The 17,449-nt window shown below is 43.1% G+C and overlaps 1 protein-coding gene across 1 annotated transcript in view; it reads right to left on the bottom strand.

The window, feature by feature from the left end:
* Positions 1–7,858: 7,858 nt before the first annotated feature.
* The window catches only part of CHRNA10 (cholinergic receptor nicotinic alpha 10 subunit), a 34,018-nt gene continuing 24,427 nt past the window's right edge, over positions 7,859–17,449 (bottom strand). The window contains exons 3-5 of the mRNA XM_033950371.1: positions 17,165–17,319; positions 11,842–12,374; positions 7,859–8,848 (exon numbers count right to left, since the gene is read on the bottom strand). Of these exons, the coding sequence (XP_033806262.1) occupies positions 8,205–8,848; positions 11,842–12,374; positions 17,165–17,319 (1,332 nt within the window). The 3' untranslated portion in view covers positions 7,859–8,204. The remainder of the gene's footprint in view (positions 8,849–11,841; positions 12,375–17,164; positions 17,320–17,449) is intronic.

Genomic DNA, 17,449 nt, shown 5'->3' with positions numbered 1-17,449 from the left:
CTTAATTTGTATAGTCTGAAAGAAAGACGGGAGAGAGGGGATATGATAGAGACGTTTAAATGGACAGGAGGTGAGTCTTTTCCAAATGAAGGAAAACTCCAGAAGGAGAGGGCGTAGGATGAAGTTCAGAGGAATGTAAGAAAATGCTTCATTACAGAAAGGGGGGGGAGGAGATGCCTGGAAGAGTCTCCTGATAGAGATGAAGACTGTGTCTGAATTCAGGATAGAGTGGGGCAGACATGTGGGGTCTCTTAGGAAAAAGAGGAGACAGTGGATAGTGTGGAGGGGCCATTTGGCCTTTACCTGCCGTCATGTTTCTATGTGTGGTAAGTTTTTAAGAAATCATTTTCGATCCCAGTATTAGCAATGCATTTCTGTATATAGCATATGTAGCCCTGATCCTTCATGTGCACAGTTCGCGGGCTCCGGCCAGCTCATCGGGGTCGGGGCAGCCGCAACCAGGGCTCACAAAAAGATGTTTCTATAGTGGGGCAGTTCTCTAAAATGGACACAAGTCGGGGCTCGATAAATCCAGTAGGCCGGAAGATCACGATCCCAACTCTTGACCCTCTATTTTCTCAGTAAAGGAGCCCAAAGTGCAATTGATAACAGAAACTCTCATTTTTTATTGTTAAACTTGATTGTAGCATAAAAAATTGACCTATTTACAGCTCCTTCTGGTGCATAAGTTGAAACTGATTCAGATAATAGTCAATTACAAAGTCACTCTCTCCTTGCAGATTCCTTCATCCACTCCTGGGTTCCACCCTCTTTCTTCAGCCCCATGCCACTGTATCTTTCCCCGCCAGGCTGAATCCACATCACACAATCCTCTGCACAGCTCAGAGGCTGTCCACTCACAGTTCCCCTTCGCAGATAGGGGTCTTCATACAGCCAGTCTCTAACCTCTCTTGGTGACCCCTTGGAAAAGTAAAGTCCTCTATTCAGTGGCTTACCTAGCATATGTGGCACCCCGGGGCCCATCATTTATTGACATCCCCCCCCCCCATCTGTACAAAAAACATTATTTTTAGTAACAATCCACACGTCACACAAGAGTGTACCTAGGAAAAGGTAGCATCTTACATACTGCAGTGAGAAGTACATCAATACACCCATTGTAAAACTAAACAAGCCAGACTAGTACAGATCAATCCTACACCATCAATCTTAACAGAAAACCATGTCTTTCAAACACACAGAACACAGAAAACACCTTCGCCTAGTATGGAATCACAAACTAACCCCTCCCCCTTTTACAAAACTGTGGTGTGGTTTTTAGCCATGGTGGTAACAGCTCAGATGCCAACGCTAAAAAACGCTCTACAGTTTTGTAAATGGGGAGATAGAATAAAAATACATAGACAAAGGTTAAACTGAAGCACCAAGAAGCTAGACTCTGCATACAATGCAACACCACAAAAACAGCAATGCATCTCCCCTAAAGAAAAAAAAAAAAAAATAATAATATAATTTTTTTTTCTACCTTGTCTTCTCTGGTTTCTGCTTTCCTCATCTTTTTGTCACTCTCTTCCTTTCATCCACTGTCTACCCTCTCTCTGCCCCTTCTATATGGCATCTTCTCTCCTTCTATTCACCTTCCAGAAACTTTATGCCTCCCCCTTCCATCTCTCCCACACCTCCATGGGCTGGCATTTCACTCTCTCGTCTCCCTTCCCTCCACTTCCATCAGCATCTGCCCCCTTTCTCACCCTTCACCACCCTGACCCCCTTTCTCACCCTTCACCACGCTTCCATACCACCCTGACCCCCTTTATCTCCTTCCACCACCCTACTATGCTTCTTTCTCTCTCCATCGAAATCAGCAAAGTCCCACGATGACAACTACTGCTGCCTCTGCTCCGGAAGAAATAAGTGATGTTGGAGGGGGGCTGGGCCAGCAGACGCAGGGAGTTGAGGCAAGGTCCAGCGATGACTGTGGCTGCCGGTCCACCCCCCCTCCAACGTCACTTATCTCTTCCGATGCTGCGGCAGCAGTAGTCGTCATCGCGGGACCTGCCGTATTTATGCTCTGGAATAAATACGGCAGCCACGCTGAGGTTCTGTTTTCAGCAGCGAGCTTCCGGACCCAGCCAGCTGTGCACCCCCTTGGACCGTGCACCCGGGGCGGAACGCCTCCCCCCCCGCCCCTCCCCCCCCCCCCCCCCCCCCCCCCCCGCCCCTCCCCCCATTGGTACGCCACTGACTCTGTTGGTGAGCATCACTAGGTTTCCTTTTTCCTCTCTCTGCTTCTTTGCTCTTCTGCAAACTCCTTTAGATTTTCTCCCCCCAAGCAGTCAGGAGTCTCCCTCTGTACTAGGGCTCTGGGGGGGAGGATAAGGATAACCAAAAAGCCTTGAATGTACTCCTCTCTCCTTTCTTAAACTAGTCCCCCTCCCACCCAGGCCAGGGCCTCCAACTTAGAGTTACCTGACGTCCGGATTTTTAGAGGACTATCTAGGCGTCCAGATGGCTTTTCAAAACCAGGCACTTTGTCTAGGTTTTGAAGCACTTCCAGCTCGGGGCCATGTCGGGAGGACACCTGCACCTGACGTGGCTCCGAGCACAAGAAGAGGTTGGGGGAAGAGCTAGGGCAGAACAGGGCAGGGCTGGGTGAAACTAGGCAGGCCTGGGGTTCAGATTTTACTGGTAAACCTACTCCAGCTCCACCCACAGTGTTATGCTATCCTGGAAAATCCCACATCACTCTACTCTGCAGCAGAGGCATTTTCCAGGGGGGTGCACACTTTAAAAAAAACAAAAAAAAAACCAGCATACATACGGTAACTGATTAATTTAGTTAAGTAAATGTTTATAGTTTAATTTTGTTTGAAGGTTGAGTTGGGTCAGTGTTTTTGTGTGACCATATAACAACTATATTGCTCACATGCTCCACTTAGAGCAGGGGTGTCAAAGTCCCTCCTGGAGGGCAGCAATCCAGTTGGGTTTTCAGGATTTCCCCAATGAATATGCATGAGATCTATTTGCAAGCACTGCTTTCATTGTATGCTAATAGATCTCATGCATATTCATTGGAGAACCCGAATGGATTGCGGCCCTCCAGGAGGGACTTTGACATCCCTGGCTTAGAGGGAATATAGGCCTGAGTGTATATTTTACAAAACAGGTGCAAACACAATACTTCAACTTGCATCTTTTCCCAAACGTACATGGAGATGCAGATTTTGTGCTGGTGTCTTAAAACGGCAATAAATTGCCCCAAAATAGCCTCCTACTTGGACCTTCCTTTCTTTGAAGCCTCAAAAAATTACAGCTACGTTCCAATTGCTGGGATATTTTGCATGGAGGATAAATAGAAAAGTACCTGCAATGAGGATGTTTAACCACTGGATGGCAGCAGTGATGTACAAATCAGACCATAACATTTAACACCGGACAACCTAGAGCAGGTGTGGGCAAACTTTTTGACTCATGGGCCATAATGGGTTCTTAAATTTGACAGAGGGGCCGGACCAAGAGCAGATGGTTGGAGCGTTTGTGTGAACTAATATAAATTAAATGTAACCGTCATGACATAAAAGGTTTTGGTCTTTAAAACATAGCAAAGCATGAAAACGTAAGGTCCACTCGTTTACTATGGGGCTCAAAACGCAAATCAAAAACGTGGAGTGGAGTAATACGGCTCACCTCAACAAATGTGCCATCTGCTGGGAAAACACAGGCATTGCAGGAAAATTGCAAAATGAATTTCATTTAATACGGTAATAAAATTTAAATTTGGCGGACCGGATGTGACCCACGGGCCATAGTTTGCCCATGTCTGACCTAGAGAGTAATGGATAATCCAGTTCTGAATATATCAGGAGCTTTTGATTCTGTAGATCTTCAAAAATTGTTGTTAAGATTAAAAGATCTCAGGGCAGGTGGAACCGTACTTAAATGGCTTAACTCGTACTTGCTAGATTGTTCTTTTCAAGTAAGAAATGAGAATAAGACTTTGAGTAAATTTCAGATGAGAAGTGGAGTCCTCCAGGGTTCAGTGCTTCCAGCATAATTATTTACTATTTACATGGCCACAATTGGTCAGTTGTTTCAATCTTTAGGAGTCAAATACCGCATTTATACAGATGATATTGTGTTTGGGGAGATGGATTAGAAAAGTTATTGAATAATTATATGAGTAAAATTACTGGATGGATGGAAAGGCAGGGTTTAAGATTGAACGTAGAAAAGACTGAGGTAATTGGCCAAAAACATTGAAAGTGATGGTGAGGAAGTCTATGACAGTCCTGAGAGTAAAACGGGATCCAGGACTTACAATGAGTTGTCAGGTACTAAAGACAGTACAAATATGTTTTGCACAGATACATTTATTGTATCGTTTAAAACCAATGTTGTTACATTCTGACTTTCGTGCTGTTGTACAAGCAATGATCTTGTCGCGTCTGGACTACTGCAATGTCCTGTACCTGGGAATAACTAAGACCAGGTCCAGGGCTTTGAGGGTGGTACAGATACAGAATGCTGCGGCAAGATTGATAACTGGAACATCAAGATATCAGCATATTACTCCATATCTCCGACAATTGCATTGGCTGCCAGTTGCATTCAGAATTCAATACAAAGCAATGATGATATGTCACCAATTTTCATATGTTTGATCCCTGAATTTTTTTAAGGGTTTAATGTCTGAGTATCAACCATTAAGATCATTGCGCTCTGAAAGTTCAGAATTGCTAAAAACGAAGGCTAACCCGAAATATGTGGAAACAGATGTCATATCCCCCCTGGGGCTCTTCTCTCTGGAAAAGAGGAGGCTCAGGGGGGATATGATAGAGACCTTCAAAATACTTAGGGGCATAGAGAGGGTGGACAGGGACAGGTTCTTCAGACTAAAAGGGACGACAGGTACAAGGGGGCACTCAGAGAAACTGAAGGGAGATAGGTTCAAATCAAATGCAAGGAAGTTTTTCTTCACCCAAAGGGTCGTGGACAAATGGAATGCGCTCCCGGAGGAAGTGATCCGGCAGAGTACAGTACAGGGATTCAAACAGGGATTGGACAGATTCCTGAGGGAAAAGGGGATCGTGGGGTACTGAGGGAGGTGCTGGGGTGTTGCATAAGTATAGACAGCTCACCAGGTCGTGCAGGTGCAAGGCCGGAGGGTTAGGACATTGATGGGAAGATAGGACTTCGATGAGAAACCTAGGGGGCAAGGGGGCCCCTTCTGGTGATTAAGGCAGGTCATGACCTGTTGGGCCGCCGCGGGGGCGGACTGCTGGGCGGGATGGACCTCTGGTCTGACCTGGCAGAGGCACTGCTTATGTTCTTATGTTCTTATGACTTTCACATGTGCAGGGGTAAAGTTGTGGAACAGCTTGGTTGGTCAAATTCAGAAATGTAGAGCTAAGAGCTCATTTAGGAAAATGCTGAAAACACAATTATTTGTAGATGCATTTCTTTGAGAAATTGATTTTATGTAGAATCTGTTTGTTTTGTTCTTACCTTGTTCTGAATTTTATAATATTTTTTGTATGTAACTATTTTTAAACCGTTTTGGAATAAAATGGTATATAAATTTTAAAACTAAATAAACCCCCTTTTGCTGTGTTGATTAGAAATGGGACGGGGGAAACTTCCTTTCCAATCAAAGGAAGACCCTGTCTGTCACACAGGGAACTTGTGGAAAGTGACGAGTCAGAATCCACCATTACTGAGAATGACACAGGGACCGATTTTCCCCCATCCCCACGGGAACTCATTTTCCCGTCCCATCCACACGAGTTTTGTCGCTCTCCCTGTCCCATTCCTGTAAGTTCCATCCTCATCTTCACAAGCCTCAAATACTTAAAAATCATAAGTGTTCAAGGCTTGTGTGGTTAAGACAAAGCTTACAGGAATAGGACAGGGACAGGAGTTACTGCGGGGACGGGGAAAAAATTATCCCCGTATCATTCTCTATAATATGTAGTTCTAGGGTTATCATATGGCTCCAGAAAAAGGAGGACGGATTGAAACATACAGGTTATACTTCTACTTGAAAACAATGGAAGTAAAGAAGACAGGTAGAGACATTTGGGCTTTATTTCCATTGAAAGCAACGGAAGTAAAACCCGGATATCTCAATTCGTTCTTCTTTTTCTGGTAAGACAAACAGACTCGAATCTCAAACCCTATGTGATTCGTCCCATGTCAGACCATACTGTGTTTTTCTCATCCATTGTTCCTCCACGCCTTGTCATACTGTTCACCATTCTGTGGTTACCACACTATGTCCTCCATTCTACAATCGTTCATGTCTCTGTTTGCCACTCAGTGTTTACTGTACCATGTCTTCCATGCTAAACACGCTTGCTTTACCGTTTTTGCCAAGTCATGTCTCTCTTTCTCAGTCATGCTTGTATAGGGCTGCCAGATTTTACTATAGTAAAATCTGGAAGCCCCCCCCCCTAGGCCCGCCCAGTTCTGCTCCCCAATCCCACCCTAGCCCCTCACTGCCTGCTCTCGTTGGGCAGGAGTAAAATCCGCACACGCGCAGATTTCCTCCTGCCTGATGCGATGTAGAGGAGGATTTTCAGAACCCGGACCAAGTGCCAGGGAAATCCGGATGCCTGCTAACCCTATTCTTGTAGTACTATGTCCTCTATGCTATTTCTCAGCATACCATGTTTCATCATTCCACCCCACCCTCTCCCATAGTGTGGGTTTTAGCAGCCGCCGTGGCAGTAACAGCTCCCAGGGTCATCCGAAGTCTATGAGCATCAGAGCTGTTACCATCACGGCTGGCGCTATGGTTTTGGAGGGGAGATTATGTTCTTGTGCCATCTCTATCAGACCATAGTTGCTTTGCTATTTTCTACCATATGATGTCGGAGAGTGTGGTGCGGAGGTTCGAACTACAGCCTTGACACCCTGTGGTTGTGGGTTCAAACCCACATTGTCCCCTGTAATCTTTCATTGTCCCCTGGGACCGTCAGGGAAAATGCTGGAGTAGCCAAATAAATTCATGGAAACTCTTCTGAGCTCCCCTGGTAGAACAATATGGAAAACGAAATAAATAAATACCTAGGTGATATCTTGATAGGGAAGAGGACTTCAGAAAACCATTGAAGGTTTTAAATCTGCTGCTTATCTGGTTCCATTTCATTCATTAGTCCAAAAAAACGCTCCTATTTTTGGTTTTATATGAAAAATTTTTTTAACCTAAAACATGTGATTCCACAAAAGTGCCTAAAGAAACTCAGCTTTTAACTTACAATTTTGTTTATAACCTGCACCATTTCTGATATATTCATGGCTTAGAGCAATCACAAACATATTACAAATGGTGCAACATATATCATTCTGCTGGAAAAGCCCTGAGGAAGGCCATGGGCCCCGTTGGCACTGGCTACAACTTTGGACAAGTTTATATTTGCAAAATCTAGTGCAGTCTTGTCTTTGATTCTCAAGCGGGTTGTACCTGAAATTGTAAATTAAGAGCTCATGTTCTGTAAGCACTTCTCCAGAGAGGTCCAGGGGAAGAGCATTTGCTGCCACCAGGATCTACATAAGTAGTGCTTAAGTTATACCCAGATCATTTGTACTAGTTGGATCCAGATACAGACACTGAATATCCAGGTAGAACACCCTCCCGCCCCCCCCCCCCCCCCCACACACACACACACAGAGCAACCTAGAGCAGCAGCTTGGTAGCTATAGCTCATTCAGCTTTTTTGTCAGCGATGGCCTTCTAAACTACATTTCCCAAGCTGCCTAGCAATGCAGATATGATGTGGCCTTTCTTGATTCTCAGCTAGCTACCCAGTCAACTCAATAAAACTTAGACACACAGTACAACAATAATAGAGAGTATTTGGGGAAGAATTTATTTTCCTACGTCCAGGTGTTCGGCGTTTGTTTTTATGGGAGCATCTAAATGGGCAGGCTATCACCATATCAAAGTGCACCAATCAACAGAGAGAAAAGGAGGGGGTGTTAAGACCTGGAGGAAGCTGAGTGGCAGACAATCTTCCGTTCATTTACAGCTATTGCTGTCCAACTTAGCACATCGCCATCAAATTGAACAATGATTGCAAGTAAGTTATTAAGCAGAACCCTTAAATTGGAGAAATGCCCCGTCTAAGGAGATCATATAAGCCATATGATTACGGGGCTCACTCACTTGCCCTGTAGTTTGAGAATGGATCACATGACTGTTTGGTCCATGATTTGCATCATGCCCTGCGAACTATAAATATCCTTCAGATGGCTTTGATCATGATGAGAACACTCATGAATAATACCATGATGAAAAAGATCCACATGAAGAAACGATCCAGGACTTTAGCCACTTTCTTCCACTCCCCAATCCGTTTCTGAGCTGCCTTTTGGTCTCGGAAGCAATTAGCCATATACTCAATGTTTTTGAGGAGATTTTCATGATGGCACAGGCACTGGTGGCTCTTTAGGCAGCCTTTATAGCCCCCCTCCTTCCCACCCCTGCACTCATCTAGGTTGACATACTTTGCACTCTCTTTCCAGTTGCTGTAGCCATGGTTGGACACATCTCGGAATCCTGGCTCTAGCTTCTCTGTCTTCTCTTGTCTCTTTAGATCAAGGCCTTCTGGAGAGTTCTTCATTTTAGCTTTGACATCCTCTTGTTTGGCCTGCCCATTCACTGCCTCTACATTGGGCAGTTTCTCTGGCTCTAGCCGAGTGCTGGGGCTCTTATAACGCTCGCCAACTTCATAAACAAAGAAAATACGAGACATGTACTGAAGGATGAACTTCTTGGCCCATCCGGGGACCGGTTTTGCTCCTGGCCCGCAGTGGTGGATGTTCATAATGAATATGGTCAAAGCAGTTGATGCTGTGATCATGGTCATTGTAGCGATGTAATACTTTCCTTGAAAAGGAGAGAACAAAGAGATAAGAGCATCAAGGGACTCATTTCTAGTTTCGTTATAGCTTCACTGTTTTTTTTGTTGTCCATACAAGACACATTCACAGCATCAACAAAGTGACGGAACTCACTGTTGGGTCTAATAAGGAGCTCATTCCATAGTCATGCGCTTCTTATGACCAAGTCTATTGGGAGTCAGCTCCGCCATGTATAGTGATATGAGGATCCAAATACAGAACCTCCCCACCCCAATTCATTGGTGCTAGTAGGACTGGACACACCATGGAGATGCACATCCTGCTACAATGGCAGCCCCCTGACAGCCACTTTCTGCTGGTAATGTGTCTCAGAAGAGGCAGCCCTGAAGCCACAGGGGCCACTGAGGGTTCCTGCAAACATCTGGTAGCCATCCAGGAAAGAGGGTAAGCAAAGATGAAGGGCCAGGGAAGAAAGAAAAGATATATAGAAAGATGTTTCAAATGCTTGTAATCTGCAGACTCAAGTCTTTCTTTCTGGGGGGGTGGGGGTTAATGTAATGGCATCTAGGAGGAAGCTTCTCCTAACTTTCATGCTGATGGATCTAGCCCTTAGACATTTGGGTTGGGGGGAGGTGGCAATCACATGTGCAGGCTGTGAAACTGTCATTTTCATGTGTAAAGTTAGAAGGAGAATTGGATTATAGCCACAAACATCAGCAGGATGGTGATAATGGGGGTTATATTAAGCCAGTGACTCCTGTTCACTCCCTCTGTGGGAAATCCCCTAACCTCTGTTTGTCTCTTTTAATTAGATTGTAAGCTCTATCAAGCAGGGATTGTCTCTTATGTGATAAGTAGTACTAGTAGCCCCAGATATTCAGGGCCAGCCCTACTTGACACGGCAGTGGTCATCAAAGTTTATCCGAGACCCCCTCCCACTTGGGTCCCCCTCCCACTACCCTCTGGAACTCATTGCTGGAGGATGTGGTAACAGCGGTTAGTGTAGCTGGGTTTAAGAAAGGTTTGGACAAGTTCCTGCAGGAAAACACCAGTCTATTATTGAGAAAGACACAGGGAGGAGCCACCACTTGTCCTGGATCGGTAGCTTGGAATGTTGCTACTCCTTTGGATTCTAGAATCTTGTTACTCTCTGGGATTCTGGAATCTTGCTATTCCTTGTGACTCTGTATGGAATGTTGCTACTCCTTGGGGCCAGGGACCTGGCCACCTTGAGATCAGGCTACTGGGCTTGATGGACTTTTGGTATAACCCAGTAAGCCTATTCTTATGTTCTTATCTCTTCAAACCCCCTCCCTATCAACCTCACACCACATCTGCTAAAACAAAACAGTAGAATGCAAAGCATTAACAAATAGTTAAGTTTTCAATTGGTTTTGAAAAGCTGTCTGGTTGTTACACAATCTCAAGTATCCTGGCAATACATTCCACAACTAAATAGCGTTGCTTGTATTCTCCTACAGAGTGTTTCACCAAGTGCTTCAATTGAGACCTCAATGATCTTAAAGGTCTACCAAGGTACCACCCCATCAGTTACCTAATGTACAATTGTCAAGATTTTTTATTCAATCCTCGCCTGAATTAGTAAAACTCATGCTCTGTTCAATTTCTCTTCTGTAAAAGCAAGAAATTCCTAAATCACTCTTTAGCATCTTAGGCAGCTTCTCATGAAAAAGAATTTCGATCATTGTTGCTCACAGCTGTTTCTTACAGACATTTTAGAAAACGGCTAAAAACCTATCTTTTCTCCAAATACCTGACTCCTTCAAATAGACGATTATGTTTAATGTTTATAACCTTTTGTAAACCGCGTAGAACGTTTTGGCAACGTGGTCTATAAGAATTATGTTATGTTATGTAAATTGTTGCTCTTAGTTTACGTGTGCATAAACCGATTGGCACCAACGTATCTGGTAGATCGTATTCTGCCATATGCACCGTTTCAAAAGTTACGCTCGGTTGATCACAATGATTTATATATATACCAACAATGAAACAAATGAGGCTGAAAGTGACTAGAGTGAGGTTAGGTCCTCGTGGTTGGAACGAAATCCCATTATAGATTTATGACAGCAAAGAAATGTGAATCATTTTAAAAGACTAGTAAAGCGATATTTATTTAGCAACATGAAATACAGGAATTGAGTATTCCATTGTATAACTGAGTGCTGGACGCGGACTAGTTCTTTGTAATTGTTTGTTACTTGCATTATGTACGGAATTGTTGTGACCCGCTTTGTACAAATGAATCGACTTTTTGAAACTGATCATCCTCAAAAGGATGTATGTATAAAAGATTTCTTGAAAGAACTTTGCCTTATCAAGCAGGCAAATGGTTTAATTGCGGCTTCTTACTCTTATCAAGATTTGGGGGGAAATGTCAAAACTTATCTATTTGAAAACTTTGTCTGATGTTTTATGAATTTCTATGCTACTGATGTACCATCGCTGTGTTGTACAGCTTTTCTTTATTGTAAACCACATAGAACCGAGAGGGGCTGCAGTTTAAAAAGAAAGGATTATTATTTATTAAACTCGGCAACACAACATGACCTGGCGATTCCATCAAGAAAAGAGCTGAGCCTGCAGGCGGTGAGAGGGGGGGGGGGCATTTTCATGTTGTGGTCCAGATGAGAGGAATCGACTCCTGTCGTACATTAAACATCCCACAAATTGTGAGGCCTTTAAGAAATTCTGTTTTGTTGTTTGAAATGCACAATATGAGATGTTGGTCGTTGAAAATCTGAGTTGTATTCGGTTGCTTGAGATTGATTTTTGGTGTAGGAGAAGTGATTGGTGTTGCTATTTTTGTCGGCTGGTATTTTATTTTGATTTTATGCTGAATATGATGTATATTTCTAGTTTTTTTTACGATGTCTGAAATGTTTGTGAAGTCCTATTATGTGTGTGTTGTTGTACTTCGCCTTGTAAAAGGCAGATTATAAACAAACAAACCATAAACCCTTTAGACATTTCTCCATGAAGGGTCAGACAACTCACCAATTAGTGGTACATTTTCCGATGGTGGCATGCTCTCTGCCACCAGCAGCTGAAACACGGTGAGTGCCAGCAACACAGTCACTCCCAGAGAGACTTTCTCACCAGAGTCTGCCGGGAGATAGAAGCTTAGCGGGGCAAGGAAGGAGATCATAACGCAAGGCAGGAGGAGATTGAAGATGTAGAAGGAGGCCCGCCTCTTCAGGAGAAGCGTGTAGGTGATGTCAGGGTACGGTTCAGAACAACAGCCATAAGTAATAACATTCTTCTTGGCAGGCATGCCCAGCACTTCCCATTCTACATTCTCTACAAAGTCAGTGAGATCGCCTGTGTCCAGATGGTTGAGGATGTCTATTTGGTTGCCGTTGTAGGTCCAGGAGCCAAAGGTCAAGCGACACTGCTGCCCGTCAAAAGGGAAGAATGACACATCCACTTTGCAGGAGCTCTTGGTGATGGCAGGGGAGTCCCACATGATCTGTCCATCATAGCGGATGACAACGTTCGTCTCCAGGGAACCCGTGAACTGGTCATCAGCACTGAAGGAAAGAGAGCAGAGGCTAAGGAGTTGTTACATGCTGACCATTCCCTGCAAGTGGCCTGCAAGGCTCTGATTCAATGCAAAGCTCACCCTTGTCAGAAAGTGCCTTTGGGTCATGTCGGAGCAGAGCAGATTGTCATTACACAGACATGAAGGCACACTGGAAATTAGGGAAGAGCTAAAAACGGAAGACTTCTGGTAGTCCCTGCCCGTTCTTTCTCCACAAGAGGCATCGTATGGAATAATATTAAATATAGCAGATATTAAGATATACCTATAAGTAAGAGATTTGCAACACTGCCTCAGATAAATCTCTTTGTACAGATGGTAATAAAGTTCAATAAATAAATAGAAATTTGGGGACACAGCACCTCAAAGAAATGCAACATCTACCTTCAGAATGTAGGAGCATCAAACAGGAGGAGGAGAGAGGGAGAGACTAAGCTGACAAGTGCCTGACAAGAGAAAGACTTGGCCAACAAGGGAAGGAGAGATTACGGCAATGATGAAGTCACCCACCCAGAAAGGAGAGAACGACCCATAGCCCAAGATTTCTGCACTCTGCCACTGCGCTTTAGATGACCCCCCATCCTTTCCTCTGCAAGCTCCTCCCACTGCACAGCCCCCCATTTCTTTTGCCCCATCCCCACCACTATCTCTGCCAGCAATTCAGCAGCTCCCTGGCCCTCACTGATCATAGCACAGCCATCATGTGCCAAGTTAAATTTCGTCCACAACATCAATTTATTTATTTTAAAATTTTCTATCCTGCATATCAACTAAGCGGGTAACAATTGTTACATACATAGAAGCAACAAACATTACATATCAAGTTGATGCATTATCCAATAAAAACCTCAATAAAAATCATCAGCTTATCTTCAAATAATATAAGGAGGCTCTATTAGCTTCTACTATCTAATCGATCAAGGAAGGAAGAAGTATTTTGCAGTTTCTTCAAAGATTTGACATCTGTGCAAACTCTTAATGTCCCTTTCATTGAGTTCCAAAGCCTTGGACCCGCCAATGATTCTGCAGCCCTGCTGGTCTTTTTAGAGTGTACTTCCTGATTCCTTTCCTCAAAGTTGATTCTGACCGTAAATTTCGACTTGAAGAGTATCTTTTCAAAATTTGAATCCGGTACCATGGTACCACACCATAAAGCACCTGATGTATTACAGTCAGGACTTTATACTCAATTCGGGCCTCAATCAGCAACCAATGTAGGTTTTTTTTAACACTGGAGTGATATGATCAAATTTTGATGTCCCAGTAATCATTCTGGCAGCTGTATTATGTATTACCTGCAAGGCTTTAATCCTTGCCTTTGTAATGCCCAAAAATAGAGCATTACAAAAGTCAAGTTTGCTAATCACAAGACTTTGGATCACAATCTGAAAGTCTGGCATTGATAACATCGCTTTGACTCTAGACAGAACCCTCAGTTGCATAAATGCTCCTTAATCACATACAATACGTGATTCTCCATGGACAGATGGCTATCAAGGTAGAAACATGATGGCAGATAAAGGCCAAATGGCCCATCCAGTCTGCCCACCCGCAGTAACCATCTCTCTCCGAGATATCCCACGTGGCTATCTCAGGCTCTCTTGAATTCAGACACAGTCTCTGTTTCCACCACCTCTTCCGGGAGACTGTTCCATGCATCTGCCACCCTTTCCATAAAAAAGTATTTCTAAACTAAACTAAACCTTAGGCTTATATATCGCATCTTCTCTATAATAGCAGAGCTTGGCACGGTTTATAAGACATTAGAAAGGAGAACAGATACAATCTGGATTTGGAATAGCATGGAGAGGAGCTGAATTTACAACTTTGAAAATAGCCAAGTTTTCAGATGTTTTCAAAATTACTCTGGAGTCTTATCACCTATTAACTTCATCCTATGCCCTCTCATTGCAGAGATCTTTAAGTCTGTCCCCATACGCTTTATCACGAAGACCACACACCATTTTCGTAGCCTTCCTCTGCACCGACTCCATCCTTTTGATATCTTTTTGAAGGTACACAATATTCTAAATGAAGTCTCACCAGAGTCTTATACAGGGGCATCAATACCTCCTTTGTCCTATTAGCCATACTTCTCCCTATGAAACCTAGCATCCTTCTAGCTTCTGCCGTCACCTTTTCAACCTGTTTTGCCACCTTAAGATCATCACAAACAATCCCACCCAAGTCCCACTCTTCTGTCGTGCACATAAGTTCTTCACCTCCTAAACTGAACCATTCCCTCGGGTGTTTGCAGCCCAAACGCATGACCTTGCATTTCTTAGCATTAAATTTTAGCTGCCAAATTTCAGACCATTCTTCAAGCTTCGCCAGGTCTTTCTTCATGTTATTCACACCATCCTGGGTGTCTACTCTATTGCAGATTTTGGTATCATCCGCAAAAAGGCAAATCTTACCTGACAACCCTTCAGCAAAATCATTTATAAAAATATTAAAAAGAACAGGACAAAGAACAGAACCTTGAGACACACCATTGGTAACATCCCTTTCCTCAAAGCAATCGCCACTGATCACTACCGAATAATCTCATACCTGCTGTAACAACCAATTTTGTATCTCGTAATTCAACATCTTTTACCCTCAAAAACTCTTCGTCATTACCTCTAAACATCAATTCTGTTTTTTGAATATTTAGATTCAATGCATTCTCATCATCCATTCCTTTATCTTATCCATGCACTCCTCAGTTTTTCTCTCACGTAACAATCTCTTATTCTACAGAGAAGAAAAACCAGTTATCGTCTGCATAAATATGTTAATGGACTTCCAACTCCATCAAACCTTTTCCCAATGATGCAATGTACACTTTGAACAGCAGGGCTGAGAGTGGCGGACCCTGAGGTACACCCCTCTTTGCTGGAAATATTGCAGACATATTCTCCCCATTTTTCATTACAAACTTAGGGTCAGTTAACAATGATCAAAACCATTTTAAAACTGTGCCCTCTATACCACTTTTCTGCAATTTATTCAACAGAATCAAGAGATCTACCTTATCAAAGGCCGATGAAATGTCTAACGATACCATGCAAAATGTTTTTGCCCTTATCTATACCTCTCCAGATCACATAAAATGTTGACATTATTAAAGTTTCCACCCCATGGCCTTTTCTAAATCCATACCGATGTACGTCTAATCTACTATTTTCCTCTATAATTTTAGCCAGTACAATCCATTCAATTGTTTTTAGTATAACAGGCATAACTGAAATTGGTCTATAATTAGCCATATTCTCTCGATTCATATTCTGTCTCTTTAGAACTGGCTTTGTGTCGCAATCTTGCAACAATCAGGCATGATTCCTTGCTGAAGCAAATTACTAACTATCTTTGTTAATGGTTTAACTGCATCATCAATTATTGTTTTTAGCAATGCTGATGAGCAAGGGTCTCAAATTGATCAACAATTAGATACTGAATCGATTGAATTCTATCAAATATTTATTATGCTCATATATTTCAAGAGACTGCTAGTATATCATTTGACCCAAAGCCAATAAAGCCCTAGTCTGGTCTAATCATCACACTAATTATATCCCTTCAACAGTCTCATGCCCATAAGTAAATATCTTGAACATATGGTGAAGAGCATATGACATCTCTAGCATGTACAAAACATGGCAATCAGACTTCTAAAAAAACTTCCATCCCCGCAACCGTCTCCCAAGCTCTATCATTAGCTCACTGGCTGCCCATAGGCAAACGTTGTGTCTTCAAGGGTTTGATGCTAGCATTCATAATCCTTGCATTTCATGGCACCAGCTACATGACGACCAAGCTTCCTACATAAAAATCAGTGGCAGTCTGCAGAAGCTTGATATATTGATCAAGCTGTGTACTGATCCTGTAAAGTGTCAATATTCAAAATATCTGTGTGATTAAAATATACTGCCCCACCCACCCCCAAGTCTGGCTATTAAATAGATTTAGTTGGACATAAAGACACTGGAATAAGGTTTTCAGATTTAGCTGGTTATTACAATATTCATTGGTAGACGGTTAATTTGTCTATCCAAATGTGGCCACACGGTTTTCCTGAATTAGTTGTTTTATATAGATATTTGCACTCATTTAGATTTAAGTCACACGTTTTGGTAGAAGAGACTCATATTCGGGCTCTAATTCTGCTACTTCATCTCAACCCAGCTACAGAGAGCAGAAACAAGACCTGCAGATGGCTGGATTCATCTAAGAGAGGCCAACGACAGAGACAAGGTCTTACACATGCATGATCAGTCAACGAAAGTAGGGCCCAAAGTGAAACGTTTGTTCAAAAGATATAAGACCTAGTAGGGCCATGTTTTGGCACATGCCTGTGTCAGGGGGTATATACAATGAGGGTGACATCTTTTTCAATGAAAACATATTGTGGGACCAACTTCAGAGTCTGCAATAGCAGTGGTTCAAAGACTGTCTTCAGTAGGTTGCATCAGAAATGTCGTAGAAGAAAGGTAGAAACGTAGACACAGAATCAGGAGAACATCTAAAGCTGGAGAAAGAGGAGAGTGAATAATGGGATAAGGCAAGACAGAGGCAGAGATGAAGTAAGAGATCTACGAGATGGAGAGGACTGAACTGAGAGGAGGCAGAGTATGGAGAAAAGTCCTTCTCATTAACCATAGAGTAGCATGATGGCAAATAAAGGCCAAATGAAGAATGATGAGCAACATCTCATCTTTAGGCTTCTTCAAGAAATGTGGGTGTGGCCCTTCCTGTGTCGTGACTGAGATGCTGCTGCCCAAAACCAGTCCAACGTACCTGTTATATAGAACTATATCAGGTCTCCAGACATAACTACTAGGAATTCGGATGGTGTCAAGCCCATCATAATCGTCTTTATTCCAGCGCAGGTAGGCATCAAACCACACCTGCCGGATCCATAGGTAGGCAATCAGAATCTGGTTCCTTTCATCCTAGAGCAGAAGAGAGAGATGGAAAGAGTTTAACAATCGGGAACATGCAGAACTATTTCTGCTTCTCCTAACTTTGCATCATTTATTTATTTTATTTATTTATTTGGATTTCTATCCCGTCCTCCCAGTA

Source organism: Geotrypetes seraphini, chromosome 6, assembly GCF_902459505.1.
Source record: "Geotrypetes seraphini chromosome 6, aGeoSer1.1, whole genome shotgun sequence".
NCBI classification, from domain to species: Eukaryota; Metazoa; Chordata; class Amphibia; order Gymnophiona; family Dermophiidae; genus Geotrypetes; species Geotrypetes seraphini.
The sequence above is the reverse complement of the archived record's forward strand: the minus strand, read 5'-3'. Positions and strand labels throughout refer to the sequence as shown.